The sequence below is a fragment of the Heloderma suspectum genome, chromosome 16, assembly GCF_057233095.1.
Source record: "Heloderma suspectum isolate Gila_16-S chromosome 16, 16-S_ref, whole genome shotgun sequence".
Classification (NCBI taxonomy): Eukaryota; Metazoa; Chordata; class Lepidosauria; order Squamata; family Helodermatidae; genus Heloderma; species Heloderma suspectum.
The window spans coordinates 16602779-16625026 of NC_139473.1; the positions used below are offsets into that span (position 1 = coordinate 16602779).

At 46.7% G+C, this 22248-nt stretch overlaps 1 protein-coding gene across 5 annotated transcripts; it reads right to left on the reverse strand.

The window, feature by feature from the left end:
• Positions 1 to 1003: 1003 nt before the first annotated feature.
• Positions 1004 to 19376, reverse strand: PRKRIP1 (PRKR interacting protein 1). 5 transcript variants are annotated; one of them, XR_014786199.1, is made up of 8 exons: positions 19222 to 19376; positions 15193 to 15271; positions 13542 to 13642; positions 7355 to 7440; positions 6462 to 6666; positions 5855 to 5922; positions 4613 to 4834; positions 4149 to 4405 (listed from the first exon to the last, which is right to left on the reverse strand). XR_014786199.1 is itself a non-coding variant. In XM_084823384.1 (6 exons), the coding sequence occupies exons 1-6, from the start codon at positions 19336 to 19338 to the stop codon at positions 4719 to 4721; spliced, it is 567 nt and encodes a 188-aa protein (XP_084679510.1). In that variant the 5' UTR covers positions 19339 to 19376; the 3' UTR covers positions 1004 to 4718. The 5 variants fall into 5 exon arrangements, 1 of the variants encoding a protein (XP_084679510.1); XR_014786196.1 differs by lacking the exon at positions 6462 to 6666 and having other exon boundaries at positions 4128 to 4408; XR_014786198.1 differs by having other exon boundaries at positions 4129 to 4834.
• Between the last annotated feature and the right edge of the window lie 2872 nt (positions 19377 to 22248).

A 22248-nucleotide genomic window follows, 5' to 3' on the forward strand; every position in this document is an offset into this window, starting at 1 on the left:
CTGGGACTTTTAGGGTCTTGCGGGCGCACAGCGTTTCTGAGCCTGTGAAGAGCGACTCTTCCACCTTTTGAGTAAAGCACAGCCTGGTTTTCCCACACCCTTCTAAAAATGAGGTCTGAGGGAGCAGCGCGTTTTTCTTTTTTCTACATTTTTAGGGGTGAAAAGAGTGGCGTGGATTTAGCTGAATTGCAAAAACGCACTCTCCTGTAGCCAGTCAAAGGGTTGCCAATTCTAAAATTGGCACTGGATTGGGCCCTAGCGGTCTCTGTTCCCAAGCTCTGCCATCTATTTTGATTTTTCATAGCATCTGTCCCTAAAGATGCTATCATTTTTGAAAGAACCAAATATGTGAGCAGTTGGATTGAGCCAGGATTATTTATACCGTATGAACTATATTCAACAGGAGAGCTTGGATATGTTCATAGAATCATAGAATAGTAGGGTTGGAAGGGGCCTACAAGGCCATCGAGTCAAACCCCCTGCTCAATGCAGGAGTCCAAGTCAGAGCATCCCAGACAGGTGGCTGTCCAGCCTTGTCTTGAATGCCTCCAGTGTGGGAAAGTCCACTACCTCCCTAGGTCATTGGTTCCATAGGTCATTGGTTCCATTGGTTCCCTAGGTCATTGGTTCCACGTTCTACCTATATAGCAAAGGCTGCATTATGGCTTTTATTTTTTTCTCTTAATAAAGCTAAAATGAGGATGAATTGGGTGCTTTCTGAATTCTAAGAAACAGTAAATCAGTTTTCTAGTTAAATTGCCCAAAGCATTTTTTTTTGTTAAGGGATATTGTAGTGGAAATAGCAGTTACAGGAAAATAAGGCAAAATTAAGGCAACACTCCTATATATGAACACTTTCTTGGGAATAAATACCACTGAACTCAGCACAACTTAGAAGTACACACGTTAGAAGTGACATGGTCAAAATAAAGTGTTTCATTGGAACACAGGGAACAGTTAACTGCTAAACAAGAGAAAAAATTACTGCAAAAGAATAAAGTTAAAATCATTATTTTTTTAATTGCATTTATATCCCGCCGTTTTTCCTCTTGCAAGGAACCCTTGCAGCTTACATGATCCTCCTCCTCTCCATTTTATCCTCCCAACAACCACCCTGTGTGGTAGGTTGGGCTGAGAGTCTGTGACTGGCCCAAAGGCACCCAGTGAGTTTCCATGGCTGAGTGGGGACTAGAACCCGGATCTCCTGGCTCCCAGTCCAACACTCTCACCACTACACCACACTGGCTGCATTAGAAATTTCATTCCTTGTTACTCCTTTTCCCTATGATTTTGTAGTCTAATCAAATAAGAATATTGAGAAACACAGGGACAGCCTTGGTGTAGCTTGGTCACCAGGCACAAGACAGTAACTGCTACCAAAAGATACGAAAGCTCAAATCTTGGAAGTAGAACCATGCAATGCCCAACCTTAAATCCCTACGCCGGCTTCCTATCTGCTCCCAGGCCCTGTACAAGCTTCTTGTCCACACCATCAAAACCCTCCATCGTCTTCCTCACCCATCTCTCTCTGCCCTTATGGCCAAACACATCCCTTCTTGTGACTTTTGTTCCTCCACTGAGCTATCCAAAGGCCTTCCTGTAACTATCTCCCAGAACATCTCTGTGCAACTACCCCCCTCCCTCTCTCCTCCTCCTCCAAAACTCACCTTTTCCAGGAAGATTTTGGGACATCCTGCTAGCCTTCCCCAACCCAGTGCTGTCAAGGTGTCTGGACTACAGCCCCCATCAGCCCAAGCCAACATGACCAATGGTCAGAGGGGCAAAGGCTGATGGGCAGTTGAAATAACTGCCTCCATTTCTCTATCCTTCTGTTGTTTCCCTGCATCTGTTTTTAGACTGTAAACCCCTTGGGGTACGGAGACATTTACCCTGTCCTTTGGAAAGCAACATGTACCTAAATGGTGCTATAAAATGGAGAAAAGGTAAGGGGGGACATGATAGAGATGTACAAAATTATGCATGGTGTGGAGGAAGTGGATGGGCAGACATTCTCCCCCCACCCCCGAAGCTGATTGGTGGGAAATTCAGGACAGCGCAAAGTATGGAATTCGCTAACACAGGATGTAGCGATGGCCACCCATTTGGACAGCTTTAAAAAGGGGCTGGACAAATTCCTGGAGGCGGCGGCTAGCAATGGCTACTAGTCCTGATGGCTGTGTGCTACCTCCAGCACCAGAGGCGGTGAGCCTATGTGCACGAGTTGCTGGGGAACATGGGCAGGAGGGTGCTGTTGCACTGATGCCCTGCTTGTGGGTTTCCCATGGGCAACTAGTTGGCCACTGTGTGAACAGAATGCTGGACTAGATGGACCCTTGGTCTGATCCAGCAAGGCTCTTCTGATGTTCTTATGTTCTAAAGAAGTACTGCATTCTAAACGAGAGAAGCAGCCCTGGGAAAGCTTGTGCACATGATCTTTGCCCTTGAAACTTAACTGCAGAGGGCATCGCAAAGAGGCCACCACCAAAGGCGAGGTATTGGGCAGCAGGCAGTCTCTTAAGCAACTTATCCAGGCTTTCATAGCTAAAAGCAGTATCTGGAATGCTTCCCAGAATGCAACAGCAAGCTGGTGCAGCATGGGTGCAATATGCACTAAGAGTAACTTCTTCCTAATGCCTCTTAAGAGAATATGAGGTGGGAAGTACCTGGGTCGAATCTCCTCTCTGCCATGAACTCAGAACTATTATTTTATCCTTGCTCTTCTTCCACATCTGCAAAAATGAGATAATACTGACCTAACTTACAGTGCCATTGTAAAAGATTAATGAGATCATGTGTGCAAAATGCTCTCGGCATTAGATGCATGCTTAAAGCTGGAATTAGTTGGTCATCATTTTGCTCTGCTGATAAATGTACCTCAATTTGCTAAGCTTCACTTTTAGGAATGTAAGCACCTTAAAATTTTCTGCAGGCCAATTCCTCCCATGCTTCCCATCAACAGCTTGTTTTTAATATAGCCAGTAAAATGTTTTTCTATCTTTCATACATAGAATCATAGAATGGTAGGGTTGGAACTACTTGAATAAGTAGACATTCAGTAAGACATTCATGAAGACATTCAATAAGACATTCATGTCATGAATAAGACATTCAAGTCCAACCCCCTGCTCAATGCAGGAATCTGAGTCAAAGCATCCCTGACAGCTGGCTGTCTAGCTTCATCTTGAATGCCTCCTGTGTGGGAGAGCCCACTACCTCCCTAGGTCATTGGTTCCATTGTCGTATTGCTCTAATAGTCAGGAGATTTTTCCCGATGTTCAGTCGGAATTCAGTTCAACGTTAAGAAACAAACTGACTGCATTTGAACAATTGTAAGACAGCATTCAAGAGAAACCTGGCTTGTCGTTCGTTTCCTGCTAATGCAGGGGAGTGGGCAACTTGTAGGCTGAAACATCTGGAGGTCCACAACTCCCATGATCCCTCACCACTAGCTATGCTGGCTAGGGCTGATAAGAGTTGTAGGCCAAAGCATGTGGGGGCCCACAAGTTGCCAACTCCTGTGCTAATAGAAGTGACTAAATCAACCAGAAATCAAAAGCTTTCTGTGTTGTCTGACCCCACAGTCCTGGTTTGTTGCTCCCTTTACAAGCCAGGATCAGAAACCAGAATTTGTTCTTGGGATATAAATCCTGGCTTATGAAGGGAACAAGCCAGGAACCTGTGTTTGGACAACATGGTGAGCTTTCCATTTCTGGTTAGTTTAGCCACTATTGTGGCCACTGCGTTTCAAGAACAAAGCATGCCACCCACCGAAATAAAAACTGATAAGGATGCAGCATCTTGTTTCCAGCAGCCAGGTGCCTCAGAAACTCACAAGCATGGCCTGTAAGCCGAAACCCTCCAGAAGCCCACAGCAGCTGAGATTCAAAGGTATAGTGTCATTCCATGTATCTATCATAGTGAACAGTCTGACAGACAAATTCACAGAGGAGAAACCTAATACAGCCTTTCCCAACCTGGTACCCTTCAGATATTTTGAACTACTACCACCATAATCCCTAATCATTCAACAAGCAGGCAGGGGCTGATAGGAGTTGAAGTCCTAAACAACTGGAGGGCACCATATTGGGGAAGGCTAGCCTTATATAAACAATACACTGTGCATCATTTACAGACCAATAAAACACTCAGATGTCCCCTTTTTATTAAGAAACGCTTAGGATAAAAGTCAACAGTACATTTCTGAAGTGGAAAGAGATCTTTTCACTGTTGGTAAATCACACCTTGTTGCAGAAATGCAAGGGCTAAAGACAAGCCTAGCAGAAATGCCCAAATGAGTTTGCTCTTCTCTTATAGTAAAGTTCAGATCAGTCTCTGCATCAGAGTAAAGTTCACCCTCTTCCACATATACCCACTTGCAGACTTAAGTCTCTCAGGGGAAAAGGATCTGCTGGAAAATACAGATGGATAAAGCATTAGCTTTCAGAGAGACGCCACTTTGGAGCAATGCTAGAAGAACCGGCGGGTCACAGGGGCACGAAGCTGACATTTTCCCCCCAGAAACCCTGTAACAGACTGCATGGCAGTTACACAAGCAAGTTTGGAAGGGACTTGGCTCCAGTACTGACACCCCGCGGGGTTCTTACAGCCACACCTCTGCCATAATGAAGGTCTGACACAGCACAAGGGGGCCTCTTGTTCAGTACAGATTCCAGGCTTCTCAACAGCAGCTGAACACTAAGCACAGTGTCACTAAGCCATCATCTCCTCATCATAAATGTGGGCTCTTCAGCACCATCCTTTTCCTCGTCCTCAGAAGCATCTTCCTCTTCCTCTTCGCTGGTCTGCTGCTTTGGGGAATGGTCAGAATCTGCAGCTGTAAAAGGCATGTAAATACATGGTGATGGTTACTCACATGGGAGAACCACTGGTTACATTCATGGAGGTTAGGTCTACTGACATCCGTTAGCATCCAGATGGAACCTCCACGTGTCAGGAATAAAGGAAAGGGGAAGGCTGTAATCTTTATGTCCTGCTTGTGAGCTTCCAGAGGCCACTTAGAATCATCTTTGGCCTCTTTCAGCTAAGGCAAAGCACTTCCCATCCCCTGCCTTCCTCACAAACAGATGGGATATTTGAGTCAGTAATGACCCTCCTATCACCGTAACTCTCTCTATAATTGGGGTAGGACAGTGTTGTTGAACAAGAACTTCCTATTTTAAGTCTCAAGCCCACTTTCCCCACTGTGGGCTGGGAAGTCTACAGCCTCTCCGTCCTGCAAACCCAGTCCCTCTTAGGCCAACCACAACACAAATGTGAACAAACAGTCCTTCTCATGGCCTCAGGCTCTCGGGGTTAATAGACTGCTCCACATGTTAATGCGGTTCTTCTTTCCTCAGCCTTGAGAATATTCAAGAATTATTGCCCCCTGCAGTGGTGGCATCTGCTTCACATCAGGTCATCATCTGGGTCCACAGAGCTTCTCATCCTTCATGAAAGCCACCCTGTCCACCCTTTCCTTCCCTTATTAATGTAGTTGCTTTATCAGGTCTTGGCATTTTTAATTGTTTTTAGCCATTTTAAATTTGTTAATGTTTTGATTGTTGTTGTGAAGATGCCTTGAGTCTTTTTGAGAAAGGATGATGAGGATAATAATAGTAGTAGTAGTAATTTTACTGTGTATTAGTATTTATGAATATTACCCCTCTCCTCAGGAGATGAGCTGTCTTTTGTTCTTATCATCCTGATAAATCCCCAAAGACCTCCCTGAAAGATACCCACACTAGTTCAAGTTATAGGCACATCCTGCAAATGTTCAAACTGATATCAATGGGTTTCAGAGAGAAGAAGGAATTTCCTGGTGGACTCAGCTCAAGACGACATGTTTTCACATTACCTGCATGCTCGCCTTTTTGTTCAAGTTTACTCTTCTTTGCCAGCATTTTCTTCTCTTTCAATTTCTGGCTGTAAAGTAAGAAAAGAAGAATTAAATGTTCCAAGTGAACAAACGTCCCCTTTTCCAACCTTCTGTGGATTCTAACACCGATCTTGGTAAAAAAAGGCAACTGAGCTGTGCAGCTGTTCAAATGTAATCCAGAATGCTCCAGAATGCAACCAATTTCATCTTTAGCAGAAGCGGAAGCAAAGAACTCTTGAACATTTTTGCCTCCGTTACCAGAAGGTAGCTGTTATCTGTCCCTATGTCATGCTAAAGGCAGACTGCAGGAACGGTTTCTACCAGATGCATAGAGGTAATTCGTAGCCACCTAGAGGTAAAAATAGGAATTCTCTGTTGGCAGAACAGGCACGAGTCATTTTGTACTGGTGTAAACAAAAACTGAAATGGCGCACTTGACCCTGCCTGCCTGCCCATGCACTGGATCGTGCTTCCCCAGGCTTGGCGGCCTACCATGCCTGGCACGGTGGTTTGCAGGACCCATCACTCCTGTGTTTCTGTAGATCACACACGCCCTGGTTGCCCACAGGCTCACACTCTCTCTCACCTCTGTCCTAGGCCCCAACCTGCTGCTTCTGCTCAGCCGTCCACTAACGGCTCAGGTTCATCTATCGACATGCAGACCCCACATCCCTGTTTTGTCATCACTGGGATCCTATGCCTCTTGTGTGGTCTTCCTGGCATGGGCACCTCCCCTTCTTCCTTCATCCTTGCTTCTCAGCAGCAGTAGGGACACCTGTATCACAATGTCACTGGGAAGAAAAGGTCCTTCCATCTGTTTCTGCAACTTAAGTGCTGCCCACTAAGACACTGCTCTAGATGGGAGCCTAGATGCTGACGGGTTGCACCAACCACGCCTCTTGACAGAACAGGGACCTCTAACAGATGGCCTTTGCACCGAATCCTTCCCTCCAAGGGGGCCAGCAGCCAGTTCCCTTCTAACTGCCAAGCCCACCTGGCCTATTACTCTGGGAAACTGAAGGGAGGCACCACAGATAGAAGCATGCAAACAAGAAAAAGGGGTGGGAATATCACCTTTGCCTCTCCAGTTCCCCCGAGCCATTTCAGGGTTCACACATCCAGTGCTCAAACTAGGGGGGGAAAGGGAGGGCCCTGATGAAAATCACAGGGCACCACCCCCGATTTCCCACTTCCAAATTTAGCCAAACAATATCCCCCCAGTAGCCTTCTAAAAATGGTAGTTGAGAGGCAGGCCCCTCTGCCCTCCCCTAGTAATCCAAGCACTGAACATCACTTCTAGGCCCAATCAAGACACATTCCTGGGCAGAAAAGAGAGAGGAAGAAGAGCGTCAATCAAACCAACCCCCCCCCGCCCCCCCCAGTTGTCTATCCCTACTAGAGAAGATGAGCTCTGCTCCCACTGGCGTAGAAAGCCTTTGGGGTTTCTGCATTGGTTGCCAAAACCAGTTTTGACCTCACCGCTTCCTTCTGCGCTTGGCCGTCTGTTCTTCCGCGACTATCTTGTTCTTTTCAAGCTTCTTCTGATATTCCTCATCCAGTTTTTGCTGCAAACAATTACAGGGAACATTTTAATCACAAGCCCAGGGTGGGGGATCTGAGGCCGCCACCACCACCACCCTGTGCTGAAGCCCCCAGACACAGATGGTTTCATGATAGAGACGTGGGGAGAGAAGAAGATAGAGAGCCACAGAGGGGAAGCAGCAGCCACACTGCTCCTTGTCACCTAGCTCCTTGATCCTGAGAGAGGAAACCAAAAGAAAGGTCTTCTTTACACAACTCAGAGGAGGGCAATAAAGATGATCAGGGGACTGGAAACAAAGCCCTATGAGGAGAGACTGAAAGAACTGGGCATGTTTAGCCTGGGAGAAAAGGAGACTGAGGGGAGATAGGATAGCGCTCCTCAAGTACCTGGAAGATTGTCCCAGAGAGGAAGGCCAGGATCTCTTCTTGATATCCCAGGGTGCAAGGCATGGAATAATGGGCTCAAGTTACAGGAAGCCAGATTCTGGCTGAACATCAGGAAAAACTTCCTGATTGTTAGAGCAGTATGACAATGGCACCCATTCCTAGGGAGGCAGTGGGCTCTCCCACCCTGGAGGCATTCAAGATGAGGCTGGACAGCCATCTGTGAGGGATGCTTTGACTTGGACTCCTGCACCGAGCAGGGGGTTGGACTCGGCGGTCTTATAGGCCCCTTCCAACCCTTCTATTCTATTACCATACTTCAGCTGTGTAATTCACAGCCACAAGACATAGTGATGGCCACTGGCTTAGGTGACTTTAAAAGACGGTGACATAAATTAATGGAGGAGGAGAGGTCTATCAATGACTATCGGTCATGGTAATTAATGGAACCTCTATGTCCAGGGGCAGCATACCTCCAGATACCAGAGCCAGATACCAGTTATTGGGGGTGAACAGCATGCTGCATAGTCACTCAGGAGAAACGGCTTCCTAGAGGGACCTGACTGGCCACTGTAAGAATATATTTATTTTTATTTAAAATATTTCTGAACCACCTTTCAACTGGATAATGAACCTGATTTCATATAATCTAGCACGAGCCTTTTATTAGGCATGATAACTAAGAATGGAGTCTCCATGTTTAGAGGCAGTATACCTTTAGATACCAGTTGCAGGTGGACAACAGTCAGGGAGGGCTGTTGCCATCATGCTCTGCTTAGGGGCTTTCTGGAAGCTTCTTTTCAGCCACTGCAGGAGCTAGAATGCTCAACAAGATGGACCTTTGGTCTGATTACCAGTGGAGGTTGGTGGCGCCGATGTCAGTGAGGCGGTGAATCCATTCTGGGTTTCAGTTAGAATCTGTCAGAACTCTAAAGGAGCTATCCAAGGTGGACAGAATGACAGATTCTAACTGAAACCCAGAATGGATTCACCGCCTCACTGACATTGGCGCCACCAGCCTCCACTGGTAATTAGAGTTGTTAAATTTCCAGAAATTATGAAACCATGGAAAAGACACCATTCTTTTCCAGAAAAAACCCCAGTCACATTTCTATACTGCCTAATAGCCAAAACAATGTGGGCAGGTTCACAACAATTAAAAACCACAAAATACACCATAAAACACAATATAAAATGTAAAAGCTTAAAACTACAGTATAGAAGTACAGCCAAAATAAAACCTAGCAGCTATGCAGATATTTAAAATACAATTACAGATTTAAAAGAGCTAAAAGACTAAAATGCCTGGGAAAATAAAAAGGCGTTCACCTGGTGCCAGGAAAGAGTACAACGTAGGCATCAGGCGAGCCTCTCCAGGAAGTTCATTCCACAACTGGGGTGCCACAGCAGAAAAGACCTGCTTCTTAATAGCCATACAACTCACTTCCTTTAGTGGTAGTGGCAGTCAGGGTGCTTCCAGACAAGGCTTTTACTGTGCAGTCACACTGCCTCATTCAGCGAATCTTACAGGGGGTCCAGACAATGTTGTCTTTCATTGCTAACCCTCCTGTGTTTTCCCACCACCTCTCCCATCTTTTTTCTTACTTAGCCCTTTGCCTAGGTCTTGCTCACCTGGGAGAAAGTGGCCAAGGGCGCAATCCTATCCTGATAGTCTCCAGCTTCCGAAATCGGAGGCTGCTGACTATCCTACGCAGGGCAGCTGGAGCACAGAAGGGATCTTCTCCTCCGTGCTCCAGCCGTCTTGCATTCTTGCCTAGACGGGCAATTTTGCCCATCTAGGCGCGGCTTCGGGGAGGGGGAAGCAAGGGGCCTGGAGACCTGAGAGGAAGCTGTGTAAAGCAGATTCCACCTTCCCTTCCCCAGGACCGTCCCCTTTCCCCGTCTCCAGAGACATAGCTGGCACGGAGAGAAATGTGCCAGCTACAAGGGGGAGGAGGCGGGGAGTGCAGTTTCCGGTTCCCAGAAACCAAACAATCCTATGGCCCTCTAGACAATGTCAAGTGATCATAGGATTGCTCCTTCCAGTGCACAAAAAGGGGTGGTAATTAAATCACAGACTATTCAGGGGGCCAGAGGGAAAAGACTCTGGACTGGATTAAGCCCTGCTGTTACCTACTGCTACTACATACTATTATTCCCCCCTAAAAAAAAAAACTTGGGTGGCTGAAGGTCTCTCCATTTGGAAGCGAAACAGGGCCATCAAAAAATAAAGTGCTGTGTTTTTCTGCTTGGTCAGAAGACAACCCATGCACACAGAAGCATATTACTCTGTACATATAAAGAAAAAGTAGTGAAGACCTATGACATGGTGGATGTCAGGTGAGAAAAAAAAATCAAACAAAAGAAAATAGATAGGGGAAAGAGAAAAAGTGATCTGCTTGAGTACTTGGCATCCTGGAGAGGATTGGAGGAGGGGGGAGTATACCTCCCTGAAATATACAAACAGGTTCCGGGAGGGAAAAACAACAACACCCTTTCTCTTTAGTACTCTCTAGAAACCCTTCCTCTCCCTGCACTATACAGCAATAAGCCAGAGCCTGAGATTCCCAATCAGAGAATGGGAAGGGAGGAAAACCGTCATAGAATCATAGAATAGTAGGGTTGGAAGGGACCTACAAGGCCATCGAGTCCAACCCCCTGCTCAGTGCAGGAATCCAAGTCAGAGCATCCCCGACAGGTGGCTATCCAGCCTCATCTTGAACGTCTCCAGTGTGGGAGAGCCCACCACCTCCCTAGGTCATTGGTTCCATTGTCGTATTGCTCTAACAGTCAGGAAGTTTTTCCTGATGTTCAGCCAGAACCTGGCTTCCTGTAACTTGAGCCCATGATTCCATGTCCTGCAGTCTGGGATGATCAAGAAGAGATCCTGGCCTTCCTCTCTGTGACAACCTTTCAAGGACTTGAAAAACGCTATCCTATCTCCCCTCAGTCTTCTCTTCTCAAGGCTAAACATGCCCAGTTCTTTCAGTCTCTCCTCGTAGGGCTTTGTTTCCAGTCCCCTGATCATTTGCCTTGCCCTCCTCTGAACCCTCTCCAGTTTGTCTGCATCCTTCTTAAAGTGTGGTGCCCAGAACTGGACACAGTACTCCAGATGAGGCCTAACCAGTGCTGAGTAGAGGGGAACTAGTACTTCCCGAGATTTGGAAGCTATGCTTCTATTAATGCAGCCCAAAATAGCATTGGCCTTTTTTGCAGCCACATCACACTGTTGGCTCATATTCAGCTTGTGATCGACAACAATTCCAAGATCTTTCTCGCTTGAAGTGTTGTTGAGCCACGTATCCCCCATCTTGTAACTGTGCATTTGGTTTCTTTTTCCTAGGTGCAGAACTTGGCCTTTATCCCTATTAAACATCATTCTGTGGTTTTCTGCCCAGTGCTCCAGTCTATCAAGATCACTTTGAATTTTGTTTCTGTCTTCCAAAGTATTAGCCAACCAGACCAATTTTGTGTCATCTGCAAATCTGATCAGCATTCCCTGCACCTCCTCCTCCAAGTCATTCATAAAAATGTTGAAGAGCACTGGGCCCAGGACTGAGCCCTGCGGTACCCCGCTTGTTACCTCTCCCCAGTTTGAGAAGGTCCCATTGATAAGCACTCTTTGAGTCCGATTCTGTAGCCAACTGTGGATCCACCGGATCGTGGTTTCATCTAGCCCACTTTGAGCTAGTTTGTTCATCAGGAGATCATGGGGCACTTTGTCGAAAGCTTTGCTGAAGTCGAGGTATATTATGCCTACAGCATTCCCGCGGTCCACAAGGAAGGTCACTTGATCAAAAAATGAGATCAGATTCATCTGGCAGGACTTGTTCTTGACAAATCCATGTTGGCTTCGAGTAATCACTGCATTGTTTTCAAGGTGCTTCCAGATGGACTGCTTTATCATCCGCTCCAGAATTTTCCCAGGGACTGATGTCGGACTGAATGGTCTGTAGTTCCCAGGTTCCTCCTTTTTACCTTTTTTGAAGATAGGGACATTAGCCCTCCTCCAGTCATCTGGCACTTCACCTGTCCTCCTTGATTTCTCAAAGAGAATAGACACCGGTTCTGAGAGTTCTGCTGCCAGATCTTTTATTACTCTAGGATGCAGTTCATCTGGCCCTGGAGATCTGAACTCATTCAAAGTAATTAGGTGTTCCTGGACCATATGCCTATCAATCTCAAGCTGCAATCCTGCCCCTTCAGCCTGTACTTCGCCTTTGCCAGGGGGGTCATAGACCCCCTTTTGGGGGAAGACTGAGCCAAAGTAGGAATTGAGCACCTCTGCCTTTTCTCTGTCATCTGTTATCATTTTGCCATCCTTATTTAATAATAGCTGAACAACCATTTCTTTCCTCTGCCTTTTACTATGCACGTAGCTGAAGAAAGCCGTTTTATTGTTTTTAGCATCCCTCGCTCACCTCAGCTCGTTCTCAGCTTTAGCCTTCCTGACACCATCCCTGCAATTCTGTGCTACCTGCCTGTACTCTTCCTTTGTTGCTTGGCCTTCTGTCCACTTCCTATATGTGTCCTTTTTTGTTTTCAGGTCATCTCTAAGCTTTTTGTGAAGCCACATTGGCTTCTTCTATTGTCTTCCACCTTTTCTTCTTGTTGGAATTGTTTGTAATTGTGCCTTGAGAATTTCCTTTTTTAAAAGCTCCCACCCATCTTCGACTCCTTTTCTCGTTAGCGTCGCTTGCCATGGGACCTTACTGATCATTGTTCTGAGTTTATTAAAATCAGTTTTCCTAAAATCCAGGGTACGCGTTTGACTACACTCGGCTTTTGCTTCCCTTAGAACCAAGAACTCAAGTACAACATGGTCGCTTTCCCCCAGAGTTCCTGTAACTGCTACTTTATCCACTAAGTCATCTCTGTTGGTTAGGATCAAGTCAAGGATAGCCGATCCTCTAGTTCCTTCCTCTACTTTCTGTAGGAGGAAGTTATCCGCCACACAAGTCAGGAATTTCCTGGAGGGGCCATGTTTTGCAGAATTTGTCTCCCAACAAATATCGGGGAAATTGAAGTCCCCCATTACTACTACATCATGAGTCCTTAAAACATTGGCTATTTGCTTTTCAAAAGTTTCATCCTCATCTTCTCCTTGATTGGGTGGCTGGTAGTAGACTTCGACCATCTGGTTCCTTTTATTCTTTGCTGCATTTATTTTGATCCAGATGCTCTCAATGGGGCTACCAAGCTCATCCTCCTGTATTTCTGTGCAGAGATATGTATTTTTCACATACATGTCCTTTTTCTTCTCCCACTCCGAATACCTTCCTCTCCTCCTGCAAGCTCCAAACTGAAGTAAAAGGCTTTTCTTCAAGCCTGGTTGGAGCCCTGAACAGGGGCAGCCCTTTTGGGGGATGGCGTACACTGCAACATTTTGTTACGGGTCCCCACTTGCGTATAACCTATTAAAGGTGACTGACTCCCCGAACTCATTACTTCTATCTCTTGGTGTGTGTATTTTTTTAAATGACAGATGGTTTTTGACTCAGTGTACAGAATCAAGCCCAACCTTTTTTTTTTTTTTCTCAACTAAAGGTGCCTCAATATCATTGCTACTAACATTTGGGAGTCACCTACTGCCATTCAAACCCTCTTTGTTTAGGAGAGAAGTCATATGATAAGAAAATGTAATATGATTAGGGAGAACACAAGACAACAAACAGCAGAAACATATAATGCAATGACTAACAAACTGTCAGCCAAAGGGTTTGAGGAAGCGTTACCTGACCTTTTCGGCCATGGCGTCCATAAAATCTTGCCTCTGGTACTCTCGCCGCCGAAGATGCCGGTAGACATGGAATTCCCCACTGCCAGCCCCAGCACTGGAACCTACCAGGGAAGGGGACAGAGCTCAGCGACAGAGAATATCTATTTAAAGTATTTTTTAAATCTCACTCCTCAGCCAAAAAAGGCTCCTGGAACAGCTTACATATAGTCAATAAAATAAGGCAGTCCCTGCCTGCAGGCTTATAATGTAAGAAGACATGATGCACAAGGAAAAAAGAATGGGGAGGAAGGGGGGGGGGAAGTTAAGCCTTTCAGCAGAATGGCCCCGATTCCCCCTCCCGTCTCCCTCAGTACAGCCTGCTGGAATTCGAAGGTTGTTTCAATCCCTGGCACCTCCAATTCAAGCGTCTCAGGTAATGCCCAGGAAAGTCCACAAAGAGCCAGTGTCGCTCAGGAGAGACAATATTAGGACAGAGGGACCAAAAGCCTGACTTGCCACAAGACGGCTTCACAAGTCACTTGATCACAATTCATAGGAGCTGGAAATTAGTTGGAGGTTCTCAGATTTAAGCATCTGCTGATCCACTATAAAGCACCTGCCTATTTTACTTAGAAAAAAAATGCACACACACACACACACACACACACACACGAATGCGTGAGCCTTGCTTTATCTACAACACTTGTTCCCTTCCATTTCCTTTGATCTCTCTGCCCCGCCCTTCCATCTTATGCCTTCTCTGGACGGAGCCAAGCAAATGCAATCAACCATATTCTCCTCCATTCTGACAAAAGATTTGGGGAGATCAAACACATTTGGTCTTGATACAGGCTCATAAATGCACCAGTAGGAACAATTTTTGCTTTGGCCAAAGGCCAGAGGAGGTACATATGCCAGGCTAAAACTAATATAATTATGTGCCTGTGTAAATTTTGCAGAATTCAGCAAAAATTCTAATTCTTAGTACTGTGCATAATTTATCGTAGCTTTGTTAGTCGGAAAGAGGGTCAAGAAACTACACTAGGCACTGACGCCTTACCCCCAGCCATCTTATTATACAAGTCTGCTGGTTTCTCAGGTTTCAACACAAGCATTTACCAACCACTTTGAAGAATATCTTCTCAGCCATAAGGGCTAGAAGTCTGCCTTTGTTTTTAAGTGAAGGTGGAGATTCTCAGGAAGCAATTGCCCCGCAGAAACATGGCACACATACACACAGCCCTAGCCATGAGAGACCCAGATTCAAATCTCTGTATGTATACATAGTTCCTCATTCTCTCTCCATGTCAATGTGTACATTAATGTAAGCATCCAGATTTAGAAGCTTGAATCATTCGCTCTTCTGAATTGCTACATTTACAATCATAAACTTGACACATAATTTAAATATCTGGGGATTCAGAAGTGCAAGTGACTCATAGCAAACAATCCCCCCTCCCACACCCAAACTGGCAAAATTTAGATGTTAGCTGTTTATGCTAACAGCAAAGTGAAAAATGGTAGCAAGAACCTCCCAAATTATCTTTGAAACCAGTTTCAAGCCTCATCTCTTGCTGCTACTCTACTCAACCCCCCCCAACCTGTCTGTACTAACACATTCCTCCAGAAGCATAGGATACAAGCCAAGAAGTCCCCTAAAAATAGCACTTACCCATAACATCTCTTACAAATTCTGGAGGTGGGCGGGGCGCCCATTCATTGAGCTTCTCAGGAATTGGAACCGTTTTATCCTGCAACAAGAAATGAGCAACACCCTGATGCTTTCCTCTAAGAGGAGAGCACAATTCTTCAGAGTTACTTAAAATATGGATCTAAAACAGCAGTGGAAAGGGTCAATAAAAGACAAATGATCTTTTTACCCAAATATATATTGGATGTTTGGCTGTACACAGAGACTCAAAAGCATCAGACCACATACACTGTTGTGTGCACAAACATAATGCGTTGGATCCGGGCTGAGCCACAAGTCGACTCATTGAAATCAATGGAGCTTAAGTTAGTCATGACTAGTTTAAGCCCCATTGAGTCCAATTAGTCTACTTTAGGCATGAGTAAGTCTGGATCCAACCCAGTAAAATCCTGCTGGACATGATCCCATACTCTGCGTGCACGCACACACAGTTTGGAGAAATGGGTAGAGCTGGTGGCTTGAGCTGAAGCTCAGCCAGGACTCATCAGAACTCTCCTGAATGTGCTTAAGGTGGGCTAGCTAGTCCCACATATATGGCTAAAAGCTCCCTCAGAGGGCTTCAGAGTGAAACTGCAGGATCCAAAGTCATCCGCAAGCACAGACGCTGGAATGAAATGGGATGTGAAGAAAAATGGGACAAAGCACTGTCGTTCACCCTTCTCCACAGGTACTCACTGGGATGAATCCAGGAGTGGAATTTATGTATTTTATTGGGTTTATGAATAATCTTTCCACTTTTTAAGTGCTCAAGGCAAGGCACAATTAAAAACACTTTGTGCACAGGATTACAGCCTCAGCCAGGAATAATATGCCTAACTGAAGACTGACTTGGAAGTAATAGGACTGGGTCTTAAGAATATATAACTTTGGCTTGCAGTCACTGCTTCCCACATTTCTCACAAGTTAATTGACAATTTAAAAATATGTTTTCAGCTGCTCTTTTTATGTGGCACTCTTCAAATCAGTATGGAAGAGGGCCAAATTGCCCCAAGGCAGTAGCTCTTCCACAGGTCTGACCTAAGAAGGGCCAAGTTACATCAGTTCCATGGACTCCTCCCTGTGAGCATTTTAACTGCCATCAAGTTCTCTCTGTGGGAAGAATTACATGGCAAGAGCAGCCCAGATATTACCAGCTCTGCTCTTGGACTGGTTTGCAGTGTGGTTACTTTGGAGAGGGCTCGCTCCTTGCCTACTACCACCACTGAGGCATCACAGGAGGGCAAGAGAGTACTGGTCTAGTGGTGTGGGGTCCCAAATTAGACAGTAGGCACAAAGTAATGGAGTTTGTTGCACTGGTCTAGGGTGGGAAAACCTGGATGCATCCAGCAAGGCCAAAAACAAGTCTATTCAAACCATAGTTGTAAGATGCCACAAATAACTAAATGGGGGAAAGGCAACAGATAAATCTGCTCAATAAATACATACATGCAGACCAAGAAAGGGGAAAGGTAAAAGGGGGTGACATTCTCTGCCAGAGGGGACGAGTTCAGGACCCCCATGTCTAACCCATGTCATATAAACCTGCCTGGGTGTTAAGCTCCTCTGCAGTTGCCACTAGAGGTGATGAGAGTCAACAGAGGTGATGAGACAGCATTTTCTGCTGTGGCATCCCATCTATGAATCTTCCTCCTAGAGAGGTTTGCCTGGCACACCCACTTCATTATTTTTTTTAGAAACCTGGCAAACACTTCGTTCTGCTGTTTTTAACTCTTATGCTGCATTTCGCCAATTTTATGCTGGTTGTATTTTAACCCTTTTTATTGCACAATCGCTCCAGGATTTAAAAAATGTTATTAGTAAGGGTGGTCTAGAAGTTACCTAAACAAAATAAACCAACACATGAGGTCACAAGGAGGACCAGCATGGCTGGGGCACGTGATTTCCCTTTGCGGGGGGGGGGGACTCTTCTCACATAAGATAATTGGGGAGGGGGTGGTCATGCTGGGAGGGGGAAATCAGTGGGGGGAAATCAGTGGAGGTAAAGCATGTTATTCTGCCCCATCACCACTTAGGACTTGATAAAAATGTCAGTGGGAGAAGATAAGAACACAGGAAGAGCCCTGCTGGATCACACCAAGGGTCCATCACGTCCAGCATTCTGTTCACACAATGACCAACCAGCTGTCCATGGAAAACCCACAAGCAGGAGACAAGTGCAATAGCACCCTCCCACTCATGTTCCCCAGCAACTGGTGTACATAGGCATACTGTCTCTGATACTGGAGGGTCAGGACTTCCGAACCTAAGAAAAAACAGGGGATCAATTTGGGATGGAGTTAAAATTAGGGGGGACACCTCCCTTTTCATTCAAGCAAACTGGGTAGGGGATGATTATGGTGGGGAATTGTAGGATGGCCATGTGTCCTCTTTTATAGAGAATAGTCCTCTATTTGAAGGGCTGCCAGGGGGCTCGCCTCTATTTTGAAGGCATCCTTTATTTGAAGGGGTGTCAGGTCCACGTCCAGTTTCAAGATGAAGAACCATTAGAAGGGATGGGGGGGCAGAAGTTGCCCATCAATAGCCAGAGACACAACCCAGAGAGACACACACAGAGACTTTTATGTATGAACTCCAGAACTTCTCTGAGTTCCTTTTTTATACGTTATGGCCTGTTGTACACACTGACCATCTGCACTTTTGCATTTTACACTCACTTAAATCATAGCATCATAAGGGCTATGGAAACAGAACAGTTTCCTTTTGCACCTGCTGCTCTCTGGGTGGTCCTTTGGGGTGACCCTCGGCCATGGGGCCCTGAGGAGTTCAGCCTCAAGAGCCACCCCTAAGTACACCACTGTAAGGGCTGTTGCAAGCCTGTTTAAAGATAAAGAACCATACAAAGGGAGAGCAAGCAGGGGCCTTGAAGTTGCCCATCCACAGTTAGCACCCGGACATCAGACTGAGCAGCAGGCACACACCTCATAAGAAGAGCCATAATGAATCAGACCAAGGGTCCATCTAACCCAGCATTCTGTTCACACAGTGGCCAACCAGGGTCCCACAAGCAGGACATGAACGCAACAGCACCCTCCCACCCATATTCCCCAGCAAGTGGTGTATATAGGCACACTGCCTCTGGTTCTGGAGGTAGCACACAGCCATCAAGACTGGTAGCCATGGATAGCCTTCTCCTCCAGGAATCTGTCCACCCCCTTTTAAAGCCATCCAAATGGGTGGCCGTCACTAAGTCTTGTGGTAGCCAATTCCATAGTTTCACTCTCGACTGAGTGAAGACGTCCTTCCTTTGATCTGTCCTGAATCTCCCCCCCATCAGCTCCATGGGAGGACCCCCGCGGGTTCTAGTATTTTGAGAGAGGGAGAAAAACGCCTCCCCATCCACATTCTTCACACCAGGCATCATTTGGTACACCTCTTTCCTGTCTCCCCTCACCCTCCTTTTCTCCAAGCCAAACAGTCCCAGCTGTTGTAACCTCCCCTCGTAGGGGAGATGCTCCAGCCCTTTAGTTGCCCTTTTCTGCACCTCACCTGGTCACTCTCTTCCGCGCCACGGTGAGACGTGCAATATTTCTCCTCTAGTTCTAATCATCATTTTAAAAGGTGCATCTGTGCATAAATTAGCACACGCACACATTTTATGCACGTCAGCACCCTCTCCTGTCCCCTTTCTCAGGGAGTCACGAGGGGCCATCCAAGTGGGTCAGCTCACCTCACCTGTGCCCTGCCCTCCACCTGGAGCTGAGAAGGGGGCTTACTCCCCACTCACCCCAAGAGGCCACGCGCGGGAGGGGGGGGGAGGAGAGGTGGCCACGCGCGGGAGGGGGGGGGAGGAGAGGTGGCCACGCGCGGGAGGGGGGGGGAGGAGAGGTGGCCACGCGCGGGAGGGGGGGGGAGGAGAGGTGGCCACGCGCGGGAGGGGGGGGGAGGAGAGGTGGCCACGCGCGGGAGGGGGGGGGAGGAGAGGTGGCCACGCGCGGGAGGGGGGGGGAGGAGAGGTGGCCCCGCCCACCAAGCTATGCCCCGCCCCCTCACCGGATTCCTCATGAGTCGCTCCAGCTTGAGGCGCTGCTCCTCCGCGGCGCTCCGGGGAATGACCAGCGGCTGCGGCTCCTTCCGGGGCCGGGAAGGCCGCGTCGGCCCGGCCGCCATCCCGCCCCCCTTTTCACCTCCTTTCCCCTGCGCAAAAGGCCGCGGCCCCGACCGATGACGTCACGGAGGGCGACGGTCAAAGAAGCATGTCCTGTGGAGGCGGAGGAGGGTGGAACTGGGCGGGGCATCTCGGCCCCGCCCCTCTCCCGCCTCCTCCTCCTCCTCCTCCTCTCGACGAATAGGCATATTCACGAGGGGTGCTGAATATTAATGAGGGCGCGAAAACTGGCCAGAAGCGACGGTTAAAAAAAAAAAAAAAAGGACTGCTGAGGTGATTGGGAAAGCGGCTCGCGCGAGGGGAGATCTCCCAGAATCCCTCACGGCCATATTGGTTCCCCTCGTAGCGCCCAATGAATAATTCCTGAGGCGTTTTTGGAGATTAATAAATTTAATAATAATAATAATAATAAATCAATAAATAAAATATAATCTCTCTCTGGGTTTTTATTTATCTCAGACAGTGAAGGCTAACGAATAAATTGGGTTTGGGGTAGGGAGAGGAAGCCCAAAATGCCAACGTGTGTTGTTAAGCTTTCACCGTGTGAAATATAATGATACGTCCAGGCGACGTTAAAACATGGGATTTATTGTATTTTTAAAGTCTTGTACTACACCTCGAAAGCATATGTTGAAAAGCAGTTTATAAATGTTTAATAACACACACACACACACACACAGACCACTTTTTATATTTGTACCACCCCTCACACCTTACGGCCTTGACGGGGGCTCTCAACATACACCCCCTTCATGGATCCCTGCCTTGCTGTGGCGAAGGGGCTTGCGCAACTCAGTGAAGCCATAAGCTATGCCGTGCAGGGCCACCCAAGACGGACAGGTCATGGCAGAGAGTTCTGACAAAATGTGGTCCACTGGAGAAGGAAATGGCAACCCACTCCAGTATCCTTGCCAAGAAAACCCCATGGAACGTATCACAAGGCTAAAAGAGATGACGCCGGAAGATGAGCCCCTCAGGTCGGAAGGTGTCCAATATGCTACTGGGGAAGAGCAGAGGGTATTTCCAAGTAGCGCCAGAAAGAGTGAAGCGGCTGGGCCAAAGCCGAAAGGACGCTCAGCTGTGGATGTGTCTGGTGGTGAAAAGAAAATCCGATGCTGTAAAGAACAATATTGTTAAGGAACCTGGAATGTCAGATCAATGAATCAAGGTAAGCTGGAGGTGGTCAAACATGAGATGGCAAGATTGAACATCGACATCTTGGGAATCAGCGAACTCAAATGGACAGGCATGGGCGAATTTAATTCAGGTGACCATCATATCTACTGCTGTGGGCAAGAATCCCGTAGAAGAAATGGAGTAGCACTCATAGTCAACAAAAGGGTGAGAAAAGCAGTACTGGGGTACAATCTTAAAAACGATAGAATGATCTCAGTACAAATCCAAGGCAAACCATTCAACATCACAGTAATTCAAGTCTATGCCCCAACCACTGAGGCCGAAGAAGCTGAGGTTGATCGGTTCTATGAAGACCTACAACACCTTCTAGAACTAACACCAAAAAAAGATGTCCTCTTCATCATAGGGGATTGGAATGCTAAAGTAGGAAGTCAAGAAATCACTGGGATAACAGGCAGGCATGGCCTTGGTGTATAAAATGAAGCAGGACAAAAGCTAATAGAGTTTTGCCAAGAGAACACGCTGATCATAGCAAACACTCTTTTCCAGCAGCACAAGAGACGACTCTACACATGGACATCACCAGATGGTCAATATCGAAATCAGATTGAATATGTCCTTTGCAGCCAAAGATGGAGAAGCTCTATACAGTCAGTCAAAACAAGACCTGGAGCTGACTGTGGCTCAGATCATGAGCCAAAGAATGTTCAAACTACCGCACAATTGCGCTCATTTCACATGCCAGCAAGGTGATGCTCAAAATCCTACAAGCTAGGCTTCAGCAGTATGCGAACCGAGAACTACTGGAAGTACAAGCTGGGTTTCGAAGAGGCAGAGGAACTAGAGATCAAATCGCCAACATTCGCTGGATCATGGAGAAAGCAAGAGAATTCCAGAAAAATGTCTATTTCTGCTTCATTGACTATGCTAAAGCCTTTGATTGTGTGGATCACAACAAACTGTGGCAAATTCTTAAAGAGATGGGAGTACCAGACCACCTTACCTGTCTCCTGAGAAACCTGTACGAGGGTCAAGAAGCAACAGTAAAAACCAGACATGGAACAACCCAGTGGTTCAAAATTGGGAAAGGAGTACGACAAGGCTGCATATTGTCACCCTGCTTATTTAACTTATATGCAGAGTACATCATGAGAAATGCCGGGTTGGATGAATCAAAGGTCGGAATTAAGATTGCCGGGAGAATTATCAACAACCTCAGATCTGCAGACGATACCACCCTAATGGCAGAAAGCGAAGAGGATCTCAAGAGCCTCTTGTTGAGGGTGCAAGTGGAGAGTGCAAAAGCTGGTTTGAAACTCAACATTAAAAAAACTAAGATCATGGCATCTGGCCCCATCACTGCCTGGCATATAGAAGGGGAAGAAATGGAAGCAGTGACAGATTTTACTTTCTTGGGCTCCAAGATCACCGCAGATGGCGACTGTAGCCATGAAATTTAAAGACGCTTGCTCCTTGGGAGGAAAGCTATGGCAAACCTAGACAGCATAGTAAGAAGCAGAGACATCACCTTGCCGACAAAGGTCCGTCTAATCAAAGCTATGGTTTTCCCATTAGTAATGTATGGCTGTGAGAGCTGGACTATAAGGAAGGCTGAGCGCCGAAGAATGGATGCTTTCGAACTGTGGTGCTGGAGAAGACTCTTAAGAGTCCCCTGGACTGCAAGGAGGTCAAATCAGCCCATCCTAAAGGAAATCAACCCTGACTGCTCATTGGAAGGACAGATACTGAAGCTGAAGCTCAAATTAATGCAAAGA